This window comes from Triturus cristatus, chromosome 1_1 (assembly GCF_964204655.1).
Source record: "Triturus cristatus chromosome 1_1, aTriCri1.1, whole genome shotgun sequence".
Taxonomy (NCBI): Eukaryota; Metazoa; Chordata; class Amphibia; order Caudata; family Salamandridae; genus Triturus; species Triturus cristatus.
This window is the reverse complement of record NC_140579.1, coordinates 1,301,843,060-1,301,865,233: the sequence shown is the minus strand read 5'-3', so window position 1 is coordinate 1,301,865,233 and position 22,174 is coordinate 1,301,843,060. Positions and strand designations below refer to the sequence as shown.

The following is a 22,174-nucleotide window of genomic DNA, read 5'->3' as shown; positions in this document are numbered from 1 at the left end:
TGCCCACCTAACATCTTGGGGTTCAATTTCCAACATTTCCTCATTAGCCAAGGGTTCGTAAGTGCAATTAAAATCGCCTGCTACTATTGTTCTTGCATGTGGTGGGCATTTATCTAGGCATTCCTCTAGTGCCGAGATTATATTCGAGGGCCTGCCACACTTTGTCCCTCTTGCGTAAATATTAAAAAGCTCAATTTGGCCGCTGCCCCTGGGGCCCCTAATACTCAGCCACAGGATATCTAGGCTAGGGGATTGACTGAGGGATGATTCGACAGTCAAGGGTGATACTCGTCCAAACAGTCAGGCCTCCTGAAGGGTGACCTCTCCCAACAGATGTAGCAGGAATAAAATGACACATGTAACCAGATTTATATAAGGGGACCAAACTTCACGTCTCCTGGAAAATACAAATGTTGAAGTTCCCTACAAAATCGTTCCCATGAGGAAGAGGGAGTTTGCTATTCAATTCGCCACATTCCAGGACACAATTTTTAGCTGGTGGTTTGGTGTATGAGCTATACATTGCGGGGAGAAGATGATATTTCCTTGCAAAGGAACTGGAGCTAGTAGATCTGTAGGTGGGTGTAAATCTGTGGCTAGCTCTTTGTTTAGATGGATTTTTGCCCTACTTGTGCCTGCTAGACATTGAGGGCTTTGCATAGAGTGATTTGGGCAATTTAGAGGGATCAGAGGAAGAGGTGCCCGCTAAGTGTATTATTGCCTGCGCGCGCTGTAAGCTACCTTGTTTGTCCAGGGGCTGATGTCTAAATTGGATGGAAGAGCCATCCAGAGGGCAAGTACGAAACTCCAACGCCAGGAGATTCCCTGCAATTTCCGAGTCCTTAAGGGTGATCTCAATGTCATCCAGTTGGGTGAAGGGTGAGGAGCAATGGCGCACTTTAAGGATATCATCTCTAATCACCGATTGACAACCCATAGTGTGGCAGATCCAGTGGATTACTTTATTAGTTAAGGATTCTTCGCTCTCGAAAGTGTTTTTGGTGGTGGTTTTTAAGCTTGGGACATTGGTCATATACATTTTTCTTGGTTGATGTCCATTACTAATGATGTCGACAGTTGGGGAGATCTGAGGGTCTCGATTGCCATAAATAAGATGTTGAGGAGGTGATTGGGCCTGTTGTGGCTGTGTGTAATGTTTTGATGCGAGGGCCTGCAGGAGCTGCGGAGTTGCCAGCCTCTTGACCCTATCTTGTATAGAACTAATAGGCCTATTTATGCCCTTGTTTGGTGGTTCGTTGGAAGCTTGTTTGAGAGTCAAAGGAGCAGAGGAGGCTGATTGGTGAGCATTTGGATCAGAGGTAAAGCTTTTTGTGTTAGACGTTAATGGGGCTAAATTGTTTAGGTCCACAATAGATAGGCTGTGGGCAGTGGTATTGAACAATGGTGACATTATCTTTGTAAGGCTCGTCCTTCTTCTTTGTTATAGATGTAACTAGTTCCTCTATCTTCATTTTCAATGTGCCAATCTCTTTTCTTAGTATGTTGATGTCAGGAGAAGTGTCCATGGGCTCGGTCTGGCTTGCTATATTATGCACCTCAATGACATCAGCCATGCCATGCACCAATGACTGGGGGTTGCCGCTATGTTCATCCCCTATTGCCTGGAGAGGTAGAAATCTATTTGAGCAAAGAATAGTTGGTTCATGTGTGTGGGCCTCTTTAGATATGTTAGTGCTAATGTTGGCAGGGGGGGTGATAGGGGATCGAACTAAACCTTTGGCGGGAAGAGTTAACTTGTTGGATTTGGTGGACGTCTTTTTAGAAGATGGTTTTTGGAACATCATTGGGATACCGGGGGGCAGGCTGTTCTTGGACTATGACATGGGGAAGGGATCTCAACCAGGCCCTCATCAGTTGGAGGTATCAGTTGATTACACTCCAAAATTTCTTCGCACTCGTTTATTAGGGTATCTATCCTATCGAGTACACAGTTGCTACCCGGATGTTTGATGGACTTTCTAGCCCTTTTCCCTTTTGTTGACCTGCCTGCCGCACATCCCCCAGTTCCTTCCATGGTTTTGCGCTTCCCCATCTTAATTGACCAGATAACACTGCTAACAATACTAAAAATTGCATTAAACAAAAATGAAAGTGGGGGTGCACGAATGAGATAGTCCAAGAAGCCAGACGTTGTAACTTAATGTCCTCTTTAATTCAAAATAATTTTGGGTTGTAAAAAGATGGTCAGCCAACGCGTTTCATTCCCTCAAGGGGAACTTCATCAGGGCTGTAACATGATAAGACAACATATATATTACATATATATTACATATAAATCATAAAGCACAGGACTAAAACCACACACAAATATGACCAAACAATATGACAATTCTGAAGACAATTATTAGACAACATGAAAAAGTGACCCTTTAAAATGACATGTTTTTAAACATGCAAAAAATATTCTTTTGAATATTTACACTATGTACATATTTAGGAGACATATGTTTAGCTGACAACTGCTAAATTGTAAAAATTGTGTCCGCCTAGCACATATATACAGACAAATGTTGGGCTAGCAGAGACCAATTTGTAGAGATTGCCAACCCAATCATTTAATCTGCTTCCATCTAATGGAGGAACCTGAACAATTTATTGAACTGTATGTGAAGAAAAAACATTTTAAGGAAAATGTATAGAAATGAAAGGGACTGAATTAATAAAGGAAAATAGGATGTATAATGAAAACAGGTCCAAAACAGAAAAAGAGAGAAAAAAAGAGAGAAAAACGCATACCTTCAGTCAATGATTATGTTCTTAAGAAAAGAGCAAGTCTTGAAGTCTTGAAGTATAGTGTAATTCACATATACTTCAGATTTCTGTAAACAAATGCAATGTCCGAAGTCAGAATATATGGCATTGTGATCTCAACTGAGGTACTAAAACCATAACCTACAAATGTAACTCGTTCTAATAGCGTACACTGTATGTTGTACCACAGATTGAATATAACATAACATATGATAAATCACTGGTGAGAAGAAAAACAAGGCTGGGTATGTGATGTACTTAAAGGAACCATGGTTCACTATTGTAGTCAAAGGCTGGCCGATATCGTGTTAAAACTCGAAAGCAATAAATGAAAAACATCCAGCAATCATCATCCCTATAAAGTCTACATGGATTGGAAGACTAAATTCAACAAAACCGATGTGCTCCCAACCAAAGTATGACAAAGTGTAACCATATGATGAAACCGGAAGGGACAAAAAATCAGTAGCGTACATATGGCCTAACCATAGTAATTTTGCGAGAGTCAGTATTGAGCCCCCAGTATGACAAAGTATAACCGTATGATGAAACCGGAAGGGACAGCAAATCAATAGCGTACATATGGCCTGACCAAAGTAATTTTCAAGAATGAGTATAGAGCCCCCAGTTAAAAAAAACGACGAGGTTAATCTGTACGTGTTGTATTGCAAAGACACAGACACATAACTAAATAAAAAGTACAAACTGCCGTCGCACGAGTAGTAGACCCCCAACAGGAAATATCATGGCAATGTATAAACCTGAACCAAGGGCTATGTTAGCAAAACACCCCCACAGACATGAAATTTACAAAACCACCACGGACCCTCTCTCTATATAACAAACGTAAAATGTAGTCTTACCGGCAATCGCCTACGTAGGGTTCCTAGTCAAACGGCGTGTTCCACGTTGAAATTCAAGCGAACCGCCATGATGTTTAAGTATACGGAACTCCACCCCCTAGTGATCTCTTAAGCCAATGAAAATGAGCAGAGACCATGAATGCTGGTCTTCATTGAGTTGAGAACACACAGTCGCCTATTGTAAACAATAAAATTATAAGCATGAATAAGTTCTAATGTTCGTGTCTAGGCGGTAAAGAACCCCGAGCCGTTCCAAAAAAGAATATAAATCGTAATTTTAAAATAAAGCAGGAATCTGCGAGAGAGTAACAGCGTTTCACGTTTGTGGGTATGCAACCCCCCACAAACCCTCTCTCAGTGTGTACAACGTGGAATATATCCATATCGGCAATAACCTAAACGGGGTTCGTGAAAAAGCGGCGAATTCCATGATGAAATTCAAGGAAAAGGCATGATATATGGATATACGGAACTCCACCCCTTTGTAAGCTCTTGAGCCAATGAAAGTGGATAAAGACCATATGTAAAGGTCTTCATTATGTTTTGGTCAATCAGTCGCCATATGTAAAGGTCTTCATTATTTTTTGGTCACTTAGTCGCCATATGTAAACATACAGTTAAATCATAAATAAAGTATAATTGTATATTTGAAAAAAGTAAGAAAACCACAAAAAATAAGGAGTTTGGTAAACAGGCCACTTTGAACAGGTACAAGTCCCAAGCGTCTCTGAATCACAACCACACCTGAAGACATCTAGTCATGTACATATTATGTACACCTCAATCACCATCGTTAAGCAGCTGGTGGCCACGAAGGTGGAGATGTGAATCAAAACCGCAGATGGTGTTGATCAGATGCCACCTAAGAACAGGCAATTAGACATGCGTGTATCCATATATATCAATACGTGCAACTATTAGCCGATCGTACAGCTATAAATTTGGCTCAATTTGTAAGTTAGTGACATATCACATCATTAATACTTACTAAAAATAAAGTGCTCTGCCTGCAAGCGAGCGGATTATTCAAAAGGAAACCGGAAAGTGTCATAATGGAAATGAGGAAGTATAACATAGAGAGACATATTCTTATTACATGATAAAATTGATTGTAATATAATAATATAAAAAGTGTTGTAAATAATGATGTCATGTAAATTATTCTAAGTATATTGGAGTGAAGTTTCAATAACAAAATTTAAACATCCCAGAAATTGCAAATGTAGTATTCTGCGAAGGAATAAGGAAACACATTTTTATATATATCACACCTAATAGACAGGAGCAGAAATGATAATGATAGAAAAGTATAAAAAGCAGATAAAGGGAAAGGAATAAAATTAATAATTATAGCCACCTGTTTTCAAATATATCACTATGCATTTTCGCCAAATATAAAATATACATATGCAGTGTGTCCAGCCATAAATACAAAATGCAATAATGAAATATAGATCTTAGGATAAGGAAATTCCTACATTAATCGTTTTCAAGAAAATAATGCATTTCATTGTCACTGTTAAATCCTTCAACAGTGCTCCGTAATCTGCAAATCCATTTTGCCTCACATTGCCTGAGCCTGAGTTCTCGGTCACCCCCTCTCTCTATATTTTCCACATGATCAATGGCGTGAAACCAGAAATTAGCATGACCCTCATGTTTTTTGATGAAGTGTTCCGTCAAAGGATATCTGGAGTCACGTTTGAGTATAGCCCTCCGTGCTCCTGAATCCTGATTTTTAGGCTGCGTTTGGTACTGCCTACATATATGGTACCACACGGGCATCCAATAACATAGACAACAAAAATGGTATTACAGTTAATGAAATTATAGATGTTGTAGTTTCTAGAGCCATTGTACGAAAAGTTCTTAATTTTGTTAATCCCTAGTTCACAGATGTTACACATTGTACAAGTGAAAAAACCTTTTGGTTTAGCTGGTAACCATGTTGTTTTCTTGTTTTCACAGTTTTTAATATAACTTGGGCATAGATCGTTTCTTAGGGTTTTCCCACGCCTATATGTGATTGAAGGATTGGTGTGAATTACTTTTTGGAGACCAGGTATCTCGCACAAGAGATTCCAATGTCTTTTCAGCAATTTAAAAATAGCACTGCTGTGAGAGGTGTACTGGGTCACAAACCTAATGTTATTGTCACTTTTCTTGGTTCTGGTAGTGCTACATGTTTTTAAAGTCGTCTCTCTGGGTAATGAGCGTGCTCTGGTTTCTGCCCTCTCCACAGTCTCTTTTTTATATCCCCTGGCTAGGAACCTCTTCTTAACTAGCTGGAGATTCTTATCAAAATTGGATTCCTCGCTGCAGTTACATCTAATACGTACCATCTCCCCATATGGGATGTTGTTAATAGTGGAGCTGGCATGTGCACTTTCTGGGTGCAAGACTGCATTACATGCAGTTTCTTTGCGATATAGAGTACTCTGAATGTGCCCATCTTTTATGTAAAACTGGAGGTCCAAAAAGTTGATTTTTTCTTTGCTAAATTCCATTGTGAGCTTAACATTGAATGGATTAGAATTGAGATACTCAAAGTAGTCCTGAAGTTGTGATACAGTACCAGACCATAGGCAGATAATATCATCGATATACCTCCCCCAGAACACGATGAAATCAGTCCAAGGGGAGGCACATCTACCCCATGCGTGCCCCCTCTCATACCATCCCATGAAGAGACAGGCATAAGAGGGGGCAAACCTGGATCCCATGGCCGTACCTCTCCTCTGATGGTACCAGACGTCATCATATAGGAAATAATTCCTATTGAGAACCAATTTCAGCATTTCAACAATCATCTGGTTTTGGTCCAACTGATCAGCCTTATCTCTATCCAAGTAGAATTCAGCAGCCTTGAGGCCATATTCATGTTGGATACAAGTATATAGGCTAGTGACATCGAATGTTACAAAAAGAAGTTCGTCAGACCACTCGAAATCATGAAATTTGTTTAGAATGTCCTTGCTATCCTGGATATAGGAAGGGAGATCAAGGACATGTTTGTTGATTTTAAGGTCAATGAATTCAGACATTTTCTCAGTAACAGACCCAATACCTGAGATGATGGGTCTTCCTGGAGGGAAGTTTCCTTTTTTGTGCACTTTGGGAAGAATGTAAATACAGGGAAATATGGGATTCTCTGCTTTAAGGTACCTAAATTCTTGTTCACTGATCAAACCCATGTCCCTCCATTCCCTTAGTTTTGAGTTAATTTCAATAATCAAATCACGTGTAGGATTGTGATCCAATCTGCCATAGCAATCAGTGTCGCTTAGTTGTCGTTCTATTTCACCTTTGTAATCTTTCATGTCCATGACGACGACGTTACCGCCTTTATCAGACTCCCTAATGACGATGTTATTATCATTTTTCAGCCTTTTAAGTGCTCGTCTTTCTCCAAAGGTAAGATTATGTTGTGCATTGTTCAAGCCCCTGCTTTGTTTTTCCAGTTGGTATAGACCCTCACTTACCCACTCCGTAAAGATGTCAATATTGCCATGGTATACCATTGGGGTAAATTTGGACCTGGGGCGTAAGCCACTGTCTTTCATAACATTCTCACTAATATCAAGGTCATCTAAAATGGTGTGCATCCCCACTTCTTCCCCATCACTTTAGTGAGAGTAGGCACTGAATATTCTTAACTTCAGCTATCGTAAGGTCAGTCTGTATAGTCTCATCAGAGAGTTTATTCAGAGGCATTTTGTCTTTGAAAAAATCTTTTAATTTCAACATTCTACTGAACTTGAAAAGATCGACATGCACATTTGTGAAATCACCACCCTCTGTGGGGCAGAATCCCAGCCCTCTACATAACAAATTTGTCTCATCAGTGTCCAATATTTTACTGGATAAGTTCACCACTCTTAGATTGGAATCATCCCCATCACCCTCAATTTCCTTCATTGTTATCTCAGTTATTACTGTTTCTGTTTGACTTTTCCCCTCTCTGACCTTCTTAGTGGGTCCTCTAGTGCGCCTTCCTTGTCCCCGCCTGCCCCCTCTTCTTGTCTTTTTTGCTGTTGTATCTTTTTTGCTTGATTGCCACTTATTTTCAATCTTGCCACTTCTTTTTGAAAAGTAGTGGCTCCAGCCCCTAAAGGGTGTGCGTTTGAGTTAATGTTCGATGAAGTACTCACAATAGATGATATGGAGGTACTACTCGTGGATCTTGTTTCCTCACTAGCTTCTCTGGATCGTTTTTTATCATCTGCCACCAAAGTTGTGTCAAATTTTTGGCAAATGTATAGATCCTCCCCTCCCTGTAGTCCCTATCGTCACGATTGATCTTTCGTAATTTTTTCGCTTTTAAGTAATTTTGATGACCCTCAATCACTTTTTGAAGGATATTGTAGTTTTTATCAATTAGCTCCTTGTTGCCACAAGTTTCAATTTCCTTTTCTATGCATTCGATCTCTGACAACAGTTTTGCTCCTTTTTCTATAGCATGTCTTATCAAGATCTGCATCATTATTAGTGAGGCACCTTCTAAGTTTGCCTCCCACTCATTCAACAATTCCTCGCTAAGATCTTCAAACATGGGGAAAATGAGAATACGTAACCCTCTTGGCACTTTCTTATTATCTATATTGTTGGAGGGTCACCCCATCCCACCACCTTGATAGTTCTTGTTTTTTTAAACGTTCCAATTTAACAAACAAAGCACGTGGTCCCAATGCATTTTGTATAGTGGGTCCTGTTTGTGGCAGGTTGGTATTTCTTCCGAATAAGTCCTGTGCCATCTCTTCTCTTTTATCATCAAATCGTGGCATTATTCGTTACAGATGATGTCGAGTGCTTGCTGACCCAGAAAAACCAATATTCCAACTGCAGCAACGGCGAGCCCTTCTTGCCGCACCTCACATCAGTTCTCAAAAAAAGGTATATATAGTAGTAATTATCGTGCAATCAACCCCATACGCCAGCCGCTGAATGGCGCTACTGTGCTCCAGATCAATAATGCATTAAACAAAAATGAAAGTGGGGGTGCACGAATGAGATAGTCCAAGAAGCCAGACGTTGTAACTTAATGTCCTCTTTAATTCAAAATAATTTTGGGTTGTAAAAAGATGGTCAGCCAACGCGTTTCATTCCCTCAAGGGGAACTTCATCAGGGCTGTAACATGATAAGACAACATATATATTACATATATATTACATATAAATCATAAAGCACAGGACTAAAACCACACACAAATATGACCAAACAATATGACAATTCTGAAGACAATTATTAGACAACATGAAAAAGTGACCCTTTAAAATGACATGTTTTTAAACATGCAAAAAATATTTTTTTGAATATTTACACTATGTACATATTTAGGAGACATATGTTTAGCTGACAACTGCTAAATTGTAAAAATTGTGTCCGCCTAGCACATATATACAGACAAATGTTGGGCTAGCAGAGACCAATTTGTAGAGATTGCCAACCCAATCATTTAATCTGCTTCCATCTAATGGAGGAACCTGAACAATTTATTGAACTGTATGTGAAGAAAAACATTTTAAGGAAAATGTATAGAAATGAAAGGGACTGAATTAATAAAGGAAAATAGGATGTAGAATGAAAACAGGTCCAAAACAGAAAAAGAGAGCAAAAAAGAGAGAAAAACGCATACCTTCAGTCAATGATTATGTTCTTAAGAAAAGAGCAAGTCTTGAAGTCTTGAAGTATAGTGTAATTCACATATACTTCGGATTTCTGTAAACAAATGCAATGTCCGAAGTCAGAATATATGGCATTGTGATCTCAACTGAGGTACTAAAACCATAACCTACAAATGTAACTCGTTCTAATAGCGTACACTGTATGTTATACCACAGATTGAATATAACATAACATATGATAAATCACTGGTGAGAAGAAAAACAAGGCTGGGTATGTGATGTACTTAAAGGAACCATGGTTCACTATTGTAGTCAAAGGGTGGCCGATATCGTGTTAAAACTCGAAAGCAATAAATGAAAAACATCCAGCAATCATCATCCCTATAAAGTCTACATGGATTGGAAGACTAAATCCAACAAAACCGATGTGCTCCCAACCAAAGTATGACAAAGTGTAACCATATGATGAAACCAGAAGGGACAAAAAATCAGTAGCGTACATATGGCCTGACCATAGTAATTTTGCGAGAGTCAGTATTGAGCCCCCAGTATGACAAAGTATAACCGTATGATGAAACCAGAAGGGACAGCAAATCAATAGCGTACATATGGCCTGACCAAAGTAATTTTCAAAAATGAGTATAGAGCCCCCAGTTCAAAAAAACGACGAGGATAATCTGTACGTGTTGTATTGCAAAGACGCAGACACATAGCTAAATAAAAAGTACAAACTGCCGTCGCACGAGTGGTAGACCCCCAACAGGAAATATCATGGCAATGTATAAACCTGAACCAAGGGCTATGTTAGCGAAACACCCCCACAGACATGAAATTTACAAAACCACCACGGACCCTCTCTCTATATAACAAACGTAAAATGTAGTCTTACCGGCAATCGCCTACGTAGGGTTCCTAGTCAAACGGCGTGTTCCACGTTGAAATTCAAGAGAACCGCCATGATGTTTAAGTATACGGAACTCCACCCCCTAGTGATCTCTTAAGCCAATGAAAATGAGCAGAGACCATGAATGCTGGTCTTCATTGAGTTGAGAACACACAGTCGCCATTTGTAAATGATAAAATTATAAGCATGAATAAGTTCTAATGTTCGTGTCTAGGCGGTAAAGAACCCCGAGCCGTTCCAAAAAAGAATATAAATCGTAATTTTAAAATAAAGCAGGAATTGCCCGCACTTCAATTTGGTCAGACAATAAATAATCATGCAACTCTCTAACTCTCTGCAAGTGATAAACTGAACAGTGATACAGACCAGTGAGACAAGAAAGAGAAAAAAAAAACAAGGGTGCAGTATAATTCCCTGAGGCACAGGGGAGTCAAGCACCGTCAAAGTAGGCAGGCAGAAGTTATTACATGGACAAATGTTAGCAGTTAACGTCATATGAGGGAGCCCAGGATGAACAGTACCTTGCTTGATCCACAGCAAACTCAAGGGGGTAACCCAGCCCTGCCTCTTCCTGCCAATGACAGGCAAGGACGGGCCCGCCATGTCCCGCGCGCGTCCCACACAGCGGGATACTTGCTGCGATTATAACGCACCTCCAGGCGAGCTGCACAGCGTCAGTCCGGGCAACAAGGCAGGGGTTGCTGGGAGAGGAAGTTCAAACGGCAGTTCCCCTCACAGTAGGTAGTGGCGTGCTCCTGCAGTGTCAGCCGTTCCCCTCACGGCGGCGATGATGTGGCAAAAAGGCCTCCTGGACTGCTGCCCGAGAAGAAATCAGCGTTTTCGGTGTCCCACACAGTGGGATGCTTGCAGCGATTATAACGCGTCAGTCTGGGCAACAAGGCAGGGGTTGCTGGGAGAGGTAGTTCAAGTGGCTGTTCCCCTCACGGCAGGTAGAAATCAGCGTTTTCGGCGTCCCCAGAGCCTTATCAAAGTTTTTGCTACAGCTTCCATCAAAAGTGTTCCCACAGAGAATATTTGTCTCCAATGTATAGTTAAAAAAATACCCTGGGCCAGACCTGGATCCACGCCATCAGTCCCTTCAACACAATAAGGCACCAGAGTCGGTCCGCCCCTGCCCTCTGCCTCTCCATTCAGTATCCCATAATAATTTTTGCATAACTTTTGCAATGTTTTACATGCAAAATACTCAATCAACAATAACAATTAATTGAACAGTGTTTGAGTGCCAGAACCAAAGATCGAGCAGAAGTAAGGCCCTCTCATCGAATCCTACTTCTCACAAGAACGAGTAGTGGAAAGCCTTGGTTATATTTGAATAGACATAACTTATTAAAGTAAGTATTCTAGACTCAGGTCTGTGTTCAAGGCAACATCTAAACTTATATAGTACACAAAGATGGGGATCAAAGCATTAGTGCAAAACCAAAGGAAATGATGGACGGAGTGTTGAACATTGCAAGCACTCACCCCCCAGTCAACTGATCTGGGTTTAATCCACCACCGTTCTTTAGCCCATTCTGCCACCCCAGTTCAGACATGGCCATATGCAAATCAGTCTGACCCTGTGCCTCATGGGAACAGTCCAGCCCGAACTGCCAAGCCATGTCTTCCCTGGACCGGAATCAAGCTTCCTAGGACCGGTTTCTGGCATTTCAGCCGTCTTCAGCCAGTCTGCACCAGTCCTAACATCCCAAGTAGTAATATTCATCAAGATAAGGTGCAAATGGGCTTAGGACACAATCCCCCAGGTCCCAAAATAGAGAAGCAAGAAAAAATTAATTCCTTTATCACTCTAAAACAACATAAGAAAAATAGCCCTGCACAATTCCAAAGGTTCAAGTACATGTACATGTCATTAATTGGACCATATCCACAGTGCAAATGATTTACAGTAAACAGTTGTTTTCCCAAATGAAAAAAGTCGATTAGATCTTGCGATGTTAAAAGTTATTCTTTATTCATGTTCTTTAAAATTGAAAACCGCAAACACGTTTCGTTCTCAATCGGACGTCTTCAGGGCTTAAATAGTAAACAATATTAGTTCATGTAGTTGTTACCAGTGAACTGAAACCAATAGATTTAAAGATTGTATGTAATAAAGCATATATGTTATATCGATTCAGAAACTCAGGAATTGAAACAGTATATCGGCGAATGTCATGCCCGTCTCCATGCGGTCATCTGGTTCAGAAAGGTTTCACCAACCTTTCTGACATATATGCTTGAATACATCCAATTTTCTAGTGTGCAGGGCTATTTTGCTAACATCTAAACTTACGTTTAAGTTCACTCCTTCCCCACTGGATGTATGACGTAACAACGCGAGTCATTACAACGCGTGCAGTTACATCGCAATCGTTACAACGACTGCGATGTTACTACGCTATGCCATTACAACGCATGTCTTTACATCGACTTGCGCTAGTTGGCGTGCTAACATTAGAAAAGCGTAATTTACTATCCCAACTCCAGTCCACTTAACAGTAGGGAAGGTGTTGGGATAGTAAACTACACTATTTGTAATGTTAGCACGCCATCTAGCGCAAGTCGATGTAAAGACTTGCGTTGTAATGGCATTGCGTGGTTACATCGCGTTCGTTATAACGACCGCGATGTAACAGCATCGCGGTGTACTGACTGCGATGTTAACGATGTTTCCCTCCCCACTGTTTTGTGACCACAGAGTAGGTTAAAAAATATGAAAAGTCAAAACAATGAAGGGGTTGGTGCAGTCAAATCAACCCTCTTACTATGTTACCTTCCTTATTTTGCACTTGACATGAGCAGCGGATGTGAAGTACTAAACAGGTTTGTCCCCATGCTAACTGGACAACCATTTTTGTATCAAATTAGCTAGACCTGTCAGTCTCATAAGACAGAGCTGCTTAGTGTCAGACACGTGAGACTAAGGCTGGGAAAAAGACATGGATAAGAGAACAACAGAAGACTGCAGGGAAATGCATTCCAGAATGGAGAAGGTGGAGACTGGACTGAGGAAATTGGGGTGGCAGAACAGGCTGAGAGGTCAGGTCAAAGGTGGGTGGCATCCCAGTAGGAGAACAGGAGGAGCAGGGTCAGCACGTATGTGTTACGGTAAGTGGAGTCTTGCAGAGAAGACGTTGCTTCGTAACTTCGTTCGTTGCAGGGCTCCCCGTTGCTGACTAGCTTATTAGCACCCCCTTTCCCATTTGTTATGTTTTTCTCTCCCCTTCCAAGTTCCTTTCATTTTTTTGCTGTGCAGTTCGAGATTCTCTTGTATTACGATTTAACTGTTTATTTCTCCAAATCTGTTGGTGTTCTCCACGTGCATTAACTGCAGGTGCTGCCTTGTCTAGGGAGGGTTCTTGGAACTCTCCAGGGTCGTCAACTGCCCCCCTATTGGAGCATCAGGTAGGGGTGCATTTGTTATAGGATAATTTATGAACAGATAAAATATTTTCAGCAATATCTTAATGTGTTTCTGTGCTTTATTTAAGAGTCGCATTCGTGAGAAGTCTTAGTAAAGCCCTTGAGGGTGGCGATTTGATGTGAATTAATACACCATTCCCTGCAGTCACGCGTGCTTCCGCTCATTCTACACATACACTGCACCCATTTCCCCCACATATGTCTGCACCCACTCGTCCACACACACCCTGACACTCCCTGTAACTTTTCACTCTCTCCAGTACTTCATAATTTGTACCTGAGTATGCACCTCTGCAGACCCTACATAATGCGGTTCTTAATTTTGCCCTATGTAAGTACTGGAGGCAAACTCCTGTACTGACCCCTCCGTTGTACACCCTCTTGAAAAGGCTGTTGCTTGGCCTTTGCTGGAGTGCCTGGAAGCTCTTGGGGTAGGAAGTCTCATGGGATTTGGCAAAAAGAAATTCCCACTCGAACTCTCGCAGGAACTCACATCCCAAAGTCTTGGCGCCATCTTGGGCGCGGTGCTATAAATACCACGCCCAACACCCAGAAACTCGCTTAGCTTCGTGACTCGAAGACAAGACACTACTTAACAAGAAGAATTCCAGTAAAAATAAATTCGTCTGATTTCTGGAGCTCTAGTGGGCTGTAGCACTTGGTAATCAGCGAGGATGTTGGGGGTTCCCTTCCTCGCAAACTGTAAGAGAAAAGACCAAATCGCATCAAATCCCATCACCGATTCCGCTGTGGGGTTGCACACAATGCACAATATCTTTATCCACTCTAGATACAATCTAGTGGATACATAAGAGTTACTCCTGCAGATATCCTGGTCTTCATATGAGTGAGACCTTGACAAAGACCAGACTGGTGGAACCAACTCCAATGTTTTTCTCTCTCTTCTCTCTAACCCTTTTACTTTCCCTGGGGTGAGAGCGAATGCTGCAGTTACCACTCTCCATATGCCCTGTCCCTTCAGTCTGGAGGGTGGTGGATTAGCATTGGTAATTAGTGCATTAATCTTGCTCCACAATAGTTGACTTGAGACACAAGGTTGTACAGAGTATAATTTTAATTGTGGGGAGAATTAGTAAATGAATATATTACTACCTGCTATGAAAAGATAGCCTGTAATTACAGATTACATGTTTTTCCTAGCAGGACATATTTGGAATGTGTGACATTTACTTGTGCGCCCTACAAATGCTCTTAACATAACTCACTCTTAGGGTTGACTGCAGAAGGTGCCCTTGTCAACTGCATGGAAGATAATTTGGAATATTTCAACTTATTTGCATTTATTTATCTAATTTTCTTTATTTTGTGAAATTGTGTTTATTTACTTGTCTTAAATCTTTTAACTTCTTCATTTCTTGGTTGCACATTTTTTTGGTTAGTTGCTGCACGTATAATACATATAGTTCCATACTGCTTATGTCAAGCGTGAACCAAGGATTCCTTTTTGAATCCAGTTTAGCTTTGTGGGTCAGATTTTTTGGGCCTTGAGTGAGCTCAGTTACAGCTCATGTTAATACTGTGACCTCTCTTTCCATACCCCAATGAATCTCTATAACCGGTAACCTGTAAGAGGAAGGTACAGACATTAACTGGTGACGTCTAGGTTAGATCAAGCAATCCCACGCTGGGTCAGACCTCCCCATTATACTCTTCAGTATACTCTACAACATATGATGGAGATAAAAGAAAAACATACATTGACTTTGAGATCGTAGACAAAAACATGACGAACAGTAACTATATTGAGGTTTAAGAAAACACAGCAGAGGTGAACCACTGGTTGTTGATCATTGACCCACTATCTCTACAGCAGACAAGGTGGCATTGTACCTCTATAATTTATGTATTTAAAAGTCAACTGTACCTATTTTCACTTTCAGCCCTCACCCATTGTAAGTCTTCTTTTTTTTTTTTTTTGCAGTTTTATATAGTGCGAACTCGACCCAAAGTTCTTGGAGCACTTAACATGACCACCAGTTACGTTACACAAGGACACATTCATTTGTTTCGGTAGGCATGGGGAGATTATGTGATTTGCCCAGAATCACAAGACGCTGAGCCAACGGCAAGACCCAAATCTGGTTCCCCAGCTGCAAAGTTGGCAGCTCTGGCCGTTACGCCAGGTAGTTTGTCATTTCGTCCCTGCCATTATGTCCATTATGGTGCTCTCTTCTGACTAACCCATTAGTGCCATAGAGATTAAGTCAGTATTCTCAGAATGTGCCTGATGATATAGAGTACCTTCCAATGCAACTTTCAGAAAATACAGGATGTCACATCTTGGTCAGAAAATTAATTCTTGGAGCCAAAAGGTTAGTTTCCAGCAATATATTACTGATCAGTGAAGGAAGGAGTTCCAGAAAGGCAAAAAGCTGATGGCCTTTGAAGTTAAAGTAGTTTATTCAGGGTGTGTTGATGGTCTGTGTAATTAAGACACTTGGCTATGATGAAGCGAGTGGCAGTATTGTGTCACTTATGAGCCTGCTCAAAGTTTATTTACATTCCCCTTCCTAAGCAAAGACTGCAATAACTATTTCCTGTAATACTGGTGGTACATCTCCTGGGCCCTGTGACCCAGCTTTGGGCCTTTGATGGGTGAGTGTTTTTCTCTAACTCTTCTGAGACCCTGAATATTAGTGGTTGAGTGTTGGTGCAGCTCAACATTCAACATCCTTTTAAGGGGTCACCACCTTCTTATCCTTTACCCAAACGTTTGCTGCTGATCATTGCTAGCAGACATAATCTGTTACATGTGACTCGTTATACCCTCTTGGTTGAGAATAGACATTATGGAGGGATTGAAGGAGCATGCAAAGGACTAAAGGCACTATATGTGATAAACAGCTAGAGTGAAGATGACATGGATGAAGGAATGCCCCTATCATACACCCACAGCTTAGCAGTCTCTGCTGCGTCCACTGCTTAACAGTATCTGTCTCTTGCATCTAGGATTCTCTTTACAATTACCACCAACAATTCTCAAGCTCCTCTGACCCACTCTTGAAATAACAAACCTACCAGAAAATGGAAAAGTAAGAAGATAAATAGACCTAGTCAACTTCTCAACACAGAGTAACACTTAATCATAGTGTATGCCAGAGATAAACCCTGAGGCAGGCTCAAGTCTATGTTTGTTTGTTCAATAAGAAGCAGTCAACTCAAAATCAGCCAAGCTGGTGTCCATCTTTTTGAAGAGGGAAATGATGGTTCCATCAGTGGGCGGTAACTCAGCAGATCAGGGACCAGAAGCAGCAGAAGTGCATAGTCTAAGAGCTCTCTCTCGCTCTATGTACAGAACTCATTCTTGGTGTTTTCACACCATCTGCAGATGCCCATCAGCCCCGCCCAGCATCACCCATGGTTGTCCCTAACTAAAATGTGCTTTAGTGGCCTGCAGAGCCTTGGGGCCTTTCACATTACCGCAGAATACAGATGAAGCTGGGCAGGCATCTTAGGCACAGTAGATTGTGCCGAGTCTCCTGGCTAAGCCATGATGGGATGGGAGAGGATGTGGTCCGTCGGCTAGACTGCCGACTTTGGTGCAGGAAACCAGCATTCGAGCCTCGTGGTCGCGTCCACATCCTGTGATTCTGGGCAAATCACTTAATCTCCCCGTGCCTGAATGTGTAACGTAACCGGTGCTCATGTAAAGCGCTCCAATACCTTCGGGTCGAGTTCACGCTATATAAAATCTGCAAAAAAGACAAAACCAAAAAAAAGCCTCACACACGTCCAGTCTCTCAAACTAAGCGTGCTACCCTCGTGATATAGCATGGGAACCATGTCCAACCGACCTTGGAGAAAATCCCATCTTGTATCCACACAGATGAGCAATCCTGGCAATTTCTTGTCTACTCTGGTACGTCCCACATCTTCGCTCTGTCCAGTTTTGAAATGACGGGTCACTCTGGACGACCTCATTTTCCAGTGACTTTTCTTAAAGTAGATGTGGAGTTAGTTATCTATCTTATTTTACAAGTCCCTTTTTCTGTTTATTATATATTACATAAAGTCACCAACACATGTAAGTGATGTAGCACATCAATAAAAGAACATAATTAAAATGTGTTTGCTTTTCCACAGCTTTACCGAGCCGGGATCTATGGTGCGATGGAGATAAAACAGCTATGGCAGGATCAGGAACCATAATACATTGCTTCTACGATAAAAATAGATTTTTATTTGGAAAGAAATACTTGTGTGCTGGTGCGTCCCGAAGAACATGTGACGTTTTATGTGACACAAGTGGTTTTATAAATAAAAAATATGCGACTAGGCTATCATTAAAAGATACCAGATCAGGAATTTTCTCCATCACTTTCAGGCAGCTTTCATTAGAAGATTCAGGCACGTACTGGTGTGGAATAGAACGACCGTATGCGGACATCATCACACCAATGACGCTGGATGTAAAAGAAGGTAAGTCTCTTAAGCAAATTAAAAATACATTAATTTCAATAAACTATTTAAAACCGTTAGTAATGGGGGAGGACCCTAGCGCGCAACCAAGATGGCCGCGTAGGTGCGAGGCTCCCGAGGACCTCCGCAACCTCCTACGTTTATCCTGTCTTCATCCTGCATCGGTTGAGGGGACTGTGTCGGTGAGCCTGAGCCCAGGTGGTACCCGTTTCCCGTTTTCGAATCGGACCTCGGGTGCCGGAGTGAGCACCGATTGAAGTTTGCGGCCTACTTCTCTCCTGACCCCGGATTCGCGCTTGGGGGCGACCCAGTGGCAAAGTGAACAACAACGGCAGGCTGGGCCTGGCGAGTCGCGTACCCCACACTTTCACTTTCACTTTCGCGCCCCCTTGCCGTCTTTGCAAGTGGGATCGCGGCGCTCTTTGTGTTGGGGTGGCCTCGCTGGGAGACCCTGCCTGCCTGCCTGCTGTGGCCCGCCCCGCCGTCCTGGGGTGGCCCCCCGGAGCTCGTGGCCTTGATTGCTTGCCTTTTACTGCGTGGCTGGTGCGGGTGTGAGACCCGCGACGATGGCCACGAAACAAGATGGAGATCGGTCAAAGGCCAAGTCGACCCGGCGTGGCGCCGCACATCAGGCCAACATCATGGACCGCTACACCCTCCCGAAGGGATCTCCCGGCGGACCGCACAAGTCCTCTGAGTGCCCCCCGGATGCCCCGGATTTGCCCACGGATCTGACTCTGCAAGACGTCATGGGCGCCATTGCTGAGATGAAGGCCTCGGTGGGCCAGCGGTTCGACACCTTAGCGCATAAGATCGACGCGGTCCTCGTTGATGTCAACCTGGTGAGAGCTGATCTCTCTAAGACTAACGACCGGGTCGATTCTTTGGCCCACACCGCGTCGGGCCTCACGACTGAGGTGGCGGCCCTTCAAACGGAGGTGCACCGACTTCGTCAGGCGAGTGCGCTCATGGATCGGCGCCTGGAGGACTCCGAGAGCCGGGCCCGGAGGAATAATATCCGCATCATCGGAGTACCCGAGGGACGGGAGGAGTCGGCGGCGGATCTCTTTGTGGAGGACCTGATCACTACCCATCTCCAGCCTCGGGGACTGAGTAAATTCTTTGCCGTGGAGAGGGCTCATAGAGTGCCCGGGGGAAGGCCGAAGGTCGGAGCCCCTCCGCGGCCTCTTATTGCCCGTATTTTCAACTTTCGGGACAGGGACGCGATTCTGCAAGCCTCCAGACTGCAAGGGCCGATTAAGCTGGAGAACATGGAGGTGAACTTTTATCCTGACTTCACCCAAGCGGTCCAGAAGCAGAGACTGAGCTTCCTGGGCGTCAAGCGGCGGCTTCGGGACATGAACTTAAAATACGCCATGCTCTTCCCGGCCAGGCTGCGGGTGGAGGTGGATGGTCGCACTCACTTTTTTGATCGTCCTGAAACGGCCGGGGACTGGCTGGACACTTTGTCTGGGGGTCGTGATCGGGATAGCGGGGGGGCGGCGGGAGGAGACGGCCCACTGGATCGGGACTGAGGTGCTGATACTGGGACTCACTCTGGACGAATATGATGCCACTTTCGGCCAAGCTTAGGGTCTTTCGTTCTTTTGTACTCGTTTTCCCTCCTTTGGAGGTGGTGCGGGGTCTCGAAGGGGTACTCTTTCCTCCTCTAGGGGGTCTAACTAGTTTCAATTATATAGGGGCGACAGGCACACTGCAAGTTGGGGGGGCTGTCTGGGCTCATGCAGGGGTGCAGGGAGGGGGGAGTTTTGTTGGGGCGGTTGGGTTGGGGTGGGGTGTTGTTCATTTGTACCACAAGGCAAAAGTATCATCGTGCTATTCCTAAAGTGCTCTCTGGGGGACGAGTGATTGCTTTCGTTTATGATGGGGGGTAGGGGACTGAGTCTTTTGTCCTGGAATGTTAATGGACTGGGGGACAGGATAAAACGAGGTGTGGTCCTGCAGTTCCTGAAACGAATTTCACCCGATATAGTTTTTCTGCAGGAGACACACCTCATTGGCAACTCCTTTCGTGCTATGAATCGACGGGGCTACCGCCTTGTGGCCCATTCGGGCTTCACGTCTGGTTCAAGGGGTGTGGGCATTATGCCCAAGACCTCGCTCCCGTTGGAAGTTGATGAGGTGCTCCATGATGACAGGGGACGTTACACGGTTCTGGTGGGTAGAATGGAGGGCAGAGTGGTTGTTTTTGTTTCTGTCTATGTCCCGCCAGGGTTGCAGACGACCACCTTTGCGGATCTGGGGCGCCTCCTCCTTGGCCTTCCGGAGGGGATTCTAGTGGTTGGGGGGGGATTTTAACGCTGTGGTTTCCGGAACTGAGGACCGTCACCCCCCTAGGGATCTCCCCCGTGCCCAAGCGTGGTTGTCTGGCCTCTTGGATACCTTGGGGCTGGTGGATTGTTGGCGTTTGAAACATCCTACGCAGATACAGTACACCTTTCATTCCGGGGCCCATGGCAGTCTCTCAAGGCTAGATTATGTCCTGGTGCCGGCGGCGCATGCGAGGAGGATCGGGGAGGTGCGCCATTTGGCGCGGGGTATTTCAGACCACTCCCCGCTCTTGTTGCACTTCGATATTCTCCCGAGGGGAGAGGGTAGGGTGGTCCCGATTAATCCCTGGTACCTGCGTGACCCCACCATTCGCGCAGAGTTGGTTAAGTCCCTTAAGCGATATTTTGACGATAATGTGGGGTCTGTGTCATCGGCGATATCGCTGTGGGAGGCATTTAAGACGGTGATTCGGGGGGATGCCCTGTCCCTTATTTCCCATTCCCGGAGGCGCGAGCGGGAGGAGGTGACCCGTGTTGAAACTGAGATAACCGAGTTGGAGGGTGACCTCGAATGTGGGGTGACGGATGACAAACTACATGTTCTCCGACTCAAGCAGGCGGCCTATAAGGCCCTCGTCACGGAGGCGGCCAGGGGCCTCAGTAGAGAGCAACAGGGGAGACTGTATGATGTGGATGATAAGGCTGGGAAATTGATTGCGTGGCTGGATAAAAAGGAGAGAGCGAGTCGAGTTGTCCCGTCGATTGAGAAACTGGATGGTGTGTGTGTCACTGAACCGGAAGAAATTGTTGATTGCTTCGCAGAATATTTCCGTGGGGTGTATTCCCCGGTGTCCTCCCGCTCGGAAGAGGATTCCCATGCCCTGCTTAGGGATATCGCGCTGCCTTCCCTTTCGGAGGAGGACAGAGTGTCGTTGGACGCCGCCCCAACCTCTGAGGAAATTGCCCTCGCCATACGTTCGGTCGCTTCCGGCAAGGCCATGGGTCCTAATGGTCTTCCCATCGAATTGTACAAGCTGCGACCGGATACGCTGGCGCCGCATCTCCGTGCTATGTTCCTCGCGGCCCGCTCGGCGGGTTCCCTCCCGCTCGACCAGCGTCTGGCTACTATCGTGGTTATTCATAAGGAGGGGAGGCCGCGGGACCGGGTCACATCCTACCGGCCTATTTCGCTGTTGAATGCGGAGCCCAAAATTCTCGCCAAGGTGTTGGCTAATCGGCTGGTTGGCGTGGTGTGTGATTTGATTCACCAGGATCAGTCCGGCTTTATCCCTCATCGCAACACTGCGCTTAACCTGCGGCACTTGCATGGGGTGCTCGCGCGTGTCCCGTTCATACGGGAGCCGGCCATTTTGGCGTCCCTGGACGCCACTATGGCGTTTGACACACTTGAGTGGCCATATATTTGGGCGACACTCGCGAAGTTTGGGTTTGGCCCGGGATTCATCGGTTGGGTGAAATTGTTGTACTCTGGACCGCTGGCGCAGGTGGTTGTGAACGGTAGAGTGTCGGCTCCGTTTGAGCTGGGCAGGGGCACGCGGCAGGGCTGCCCGATATCACCGCTCCTTTTCGCGCTTGCCTTGGAGCCCCTGGCGGAGTGGCTGCGGTGGCATCCTTCTATCCGTGGTCTCTGATGGACCCCTGAGTATGAGGACCGCGTATCTCTATACGCTGATGATATTCTTCTGTACCTGGCTTCCCCACGTAAATCACTGATAGTACTGGTTGATGTATTGCACTCATTTGGCCTCAACTCCGGCCTTGTCATCAACTGGGCTAAATCGTGTGTGTATGTTCTCTCTGGGGAGGATCCTATCCTTCCGCGGGGTTGT

The 22,174-nt window shown here is 44.2% G+C and overlaps 1 protein-coding gene and 1 pseudogene across 3 annotated transcripts in view; one reads left to right on the top strand and one right to left on the bottom strand.

Annotated features, from left to right (window-relative positions):
• Positions 1–2,159: 2,159 nt before the first annotated feature.
• Positions 2,160–22,174, bottom strand: part of LOC146871997 (uncharacterized) — a 107,755-nt gene continuing 87,740 nt past the window's right edge. For all 3 annotated transcript variants that reach the window (XM_085653098.1, XM_085653077.1, XM_085653087.1), the window contains one exon: positions 2,160–8,763. In XM_085653098.1, the coding sequence (XP_085509224.1) occupies positions 5,315–7,240 (1,926 nt within the window). In that variant the 5' untranslated portion in view covers positions 7,241–8,763 and the 3' untranslated portion in view covers positions 2,160–5,314. The remainder of the gene's footprint in view (positions 8,764–22,174) is intronic.
• The window catches only part of LOC146871996 (uncharacterized), a 102,700-nt pseudogene continuing 93,635 nt past the window's right edge, over positions 13,110–22,174 (top strand).